Here is a 3,651-nt window from a genome sequence, read left to right on the forward strand (position 1 = left end):
ATAAAATTTATAAAATATGTTCCGTAAAATAAGTTGAGTAGTACATTCCTTTTCACATTTTCTCTTAAACTTTCATTTCACATAAAAAGGTTGCCTTTGAGATATCTGTCAAGCCGACCCTGCAAGCAAGTCTTTATGGCAAATGCAAGAATTGCCCACCTATAAAGAGGCATGAAAAAAAAAATCTAATGAGAGAACAAGACCAACTTAAAACTCTAGTAAATCATTTATAGGGGTCGCGTGGTTTAAAGTATGGTAAAATTAATCTCCCTATATAATTTAGATTACTTATACTATGTCTAATTTTGAATATAAATTTTTGTATAGCTGTTGTAACCTCCAAATAACTAAACCAAAGTTTGATTTCCGATATTAAAGTTTGTGTGAGTTATACGTGCAGAGTTCAATATCAGAAACTGATTTAGGCGTTCCATAATTTTATTTTTCAGGTAAGAAAAGTGAGTCAATACTGAAGTGTTAAAGGAAAAGATGTTTGCAATAGACCAAAAATAATGAAAACAAAAAGAGGAACAACTGATCAGATTAATGGCCAAACTGTGTACACAGATTAAAACAGTTGAGTCAAAATATTGTTGCTCAATTACATAATTCTTGGTATTTTTCAGCTGATTAATACCATTAATGGATCATGCTTTGCCACTTTCGTCTGTTGATCCATCGAACTACTTAGCATAAGAACTACAGATGACATTAATGGCATATCGCTGCATGGATACAGAGCAGGCCAATATGAGTCTGCAATTGATTTATCCATTAGTCAAGTCCTTTGCTTTCCGTCCATAGCTGCGATGCCTAAAATCATATAAGCACTCAAAACATAATTACAAATTTTTATTTTTATTTTTCTTTAAAAAAGCAAAATAGGTTCAAATGAAATTACAAATGCTGGGAATACAACACTCTGAATTACAAGCACTACATGACTCCAAGTAGTACCATACAACGACTTTACTAAAGAAACGAAGTAAACAAAAAGCAACATATCAACTTGCAGCTGAGAAACAACACCGCTTGAAGAGATACTAGCTTCTACGTTTCCAGAAATGTGTTCTTGATTTTGTTAAGCCTCTTGACTACGTCTTTCATGGTTATTCTTGATTCTGGATTTTCCTTTGTGCAATCTAAAGCCAACTCGACCATGGAAGCTATGCAGATTTCAACTTTAGAAGTGATCTGTTCTTCCTCAGGAAAAAGATTGGCATCCACAACTTCCAGCATAGTTCCTGAAAATGATTGTGTTATCCATTTCCTCAAGTCGAGATTCTCATTGCATATCTCTTCATCTGTTGGCCGTCTTTTGGTCAAAACCTCCATCAACATGATTCCGTAACTATAAACATCACCACTAGTGGATACTATTCCCTCCGAGCCATATTCTTTAAAAAGGAATGAAATGAAAAAAGTTAATTGACATGTAACACCAATTTTGTACAAATAAATACTTGCTTTTTCACTTCTAGATTTTGGAGATGCATTATTATGATACAAAAATCAATGAGAGGGGATTTGTCTTATACCTGGAGCAATATATCCCAGAGTGCCCAATGTCTTGGTGTGTTCCATAGACTTGCTTACCGCTAAAATTTTGGAGATGCCAAAATCACCAACATGAGCCACCATATCTTCATCCAAAAGAATGTTTGATGTCTTTAGGTCGCAGTGAACTATCGGAGTTTCATTACCATGATGTAGATATTCAATTTCCATAGCTGCATCTGGCATCACAATGACTCTTTGGTTAAGGTTCAATTGGCAATCTTCTCTGTACAACCAATTCTCAAGGCTCCCGTTGGACATATATTGCAGAACAAAGGCTCTTATATACTCACTAGAACAAGTAGTAATCAGAGGGACAAGATTTCTATGTCTAACATTTCTCATCACTTCGCATTCGATATCAAACCTCTTCCATACTTGCTCATTTTCCAAATCCAAAACCTTTATAGCCACCACAGTTCTGCTAGATAATGTTGCTTTGTACACAGAGACAGAACTTCCCACACCGATTAAATTTGATCCATCAAAATTACTTATTGCTCGTTGAATCTCATGATAAGAAATCAATGGTTAAGTGTTGATCTCCGGAACCTTTTCAGCATCTTTGGACTTTGCTATCTTCGTCCTTTTCATTATCCAAATTGAGACCAACAAGAATGTCATAAAGGAAGAAGTAACCACTGGAATAACAATTTTTAGCACAAGCTTCTTAGACTTTGATTGTTGTCCAGATTTAGTGATAGGGCAATCAGGAACCTCCAATATGTGCATTCCACATAGACCTTTATTCCCAAGAAATGATTGCAGAGTGGAATTTACAAACACGCCACCACTTGGTATCTCACCATCTAAAACATTAAATGAAACATTAATGCTTGTAAGGTATGAGAGTTTTTCCAAGGACTTAGGAAGAGTACCTGACAAGGAATTTAAGGACAGATCCAAGTATTCTAAGCTTATCAAGTTGGAAAAGGATAATGAAATTTGGTTGGAAAATGAATTGTTTGATAGGTCAAGATACTGCAGGTGCGGGAGTTCCCCCAATCTACTAGGTATTACACCTGAAAGGTTGTTACTGTAAAAGTATAGTACAATGGCCTTCAGTTCTCCAATATCTTGTGGAACTTCTTCCTCTATAGAATTTTGTGACACATCTAGATAGAGAAGACCACTCATCTTCCAAAGGCTCAAAGGAATCTTACATAAAAATTTGTTAGAACCCAACCAAAGGTCTTGTAGCATGCTTAGATTGCCTATGCATTCTGGGATCCAGCCAGAGAGCTCATTAACTTGCAGAAATAATTTAACCAAATTAGACTAATGGCATACCACCTCTGGAATATGCCCCTGTAATTTATTGTTACTTAGAGAAAGACCTAGGAGTTGTTTTACCTTACCAATCTCAGCAGGAATGTGTAACACCCTGCATTTTCGAACTAGAAATCGAATCGTCGTTGTAACACCCCTCAAGAATCCTCCACGTGTTAGCTCCTAGTAGTATGCTCATAGAGTTGAAAAGAGTAGAAATTTTTCTAAGTGTAAGAAGGGACTAAGAATCATTTTGAGTTTCCAAACTTCGGGGAATTTATTTTCGACCTTTCGGACCTTGGTTTCTTGATTTTCTTGTTGATATACGATGAGACAAGTCAATAGTATGTCTTTGGCTCATTCCGGGCGCATCTTGGGCGCATTTCAGTGGCATAACTCACTGTTTTGAAATGCTCCCGCATTCCGGGTGCATTTTAGGCCCCAATTTCAGGGTCAAATTCCAACGATAATAATTTCCTGTATATAATGAACTAGGAGATATGATATATATCAAATGGAAGGTCTGTGAGTCTTCTTTCCAATGTAATTAGTTTCATCCAAATCCAAGACTAATAAGTCATGGCCCATTTACTTCAGCCTGTCAGCGTGTCAACTGAGGGACAACTGTGACTTTGTTTGTTTTCTTAGGAGTATTTTAGTCCTTTCCCCCACCCCTTTAACATATTAAACATGGGATTTAATCTCAAATACACCAAAATCCATTAGAAGTCACCCAAAAGACTCAAGAACACTCCCAAGGGTTTCAAACAAAAATCTCAAATAACTCAAGATTCAACCATGGGTTTTAGAAGATAATTAGAGATT

General features: G+C 36.2%; 1 protein-coding gene across 1 annotated transcript; it reads right to left on the bottom strand.

The window, feature by feature from the left end:
* Window positions 1-1,050: 1,050 nt before the first annotated feature.
* On the bottom strand, window positions 1,051-2,694 carry LOC124891032 (receptor kinase-like protein Xa21). Its single transcript, XM_047402867.1, has 3 exons — window positions 2,110-2,694; window positions 1,539-2,067; window positions 1,051-1,397 (listed from the first exon to the last, which is right to left on the bottom strand). The coding sequence occupies exons 1-3, from the start codon at window positions 2,692-2,694 to the stop codon at window positions 1,051-1,053; spliced, it is 1,461 nt and encodes a 486-aa protein (XP_047258823.1).
* Between the last annotated feature and the right edge of the window lie 957 nt (window positions 2,695-3,651).

This window comes from Capsicum annuum, unplaced genomic scaffold (assembly GCF_002878395.1).
Source record: "Capsicum annuum cultivar UCD-10X-F1 unplaced genomic scaffold, UCD10Xv1.1 ctg29128, whole genome shotgun sequence".
Classification (NCBI taxonomy): Eukaryota; Viridiplantae; Streptophyta; class Magnoliopsida; order Solanales; family Solanaceae; genus Capsicum; species Capsicum annuum.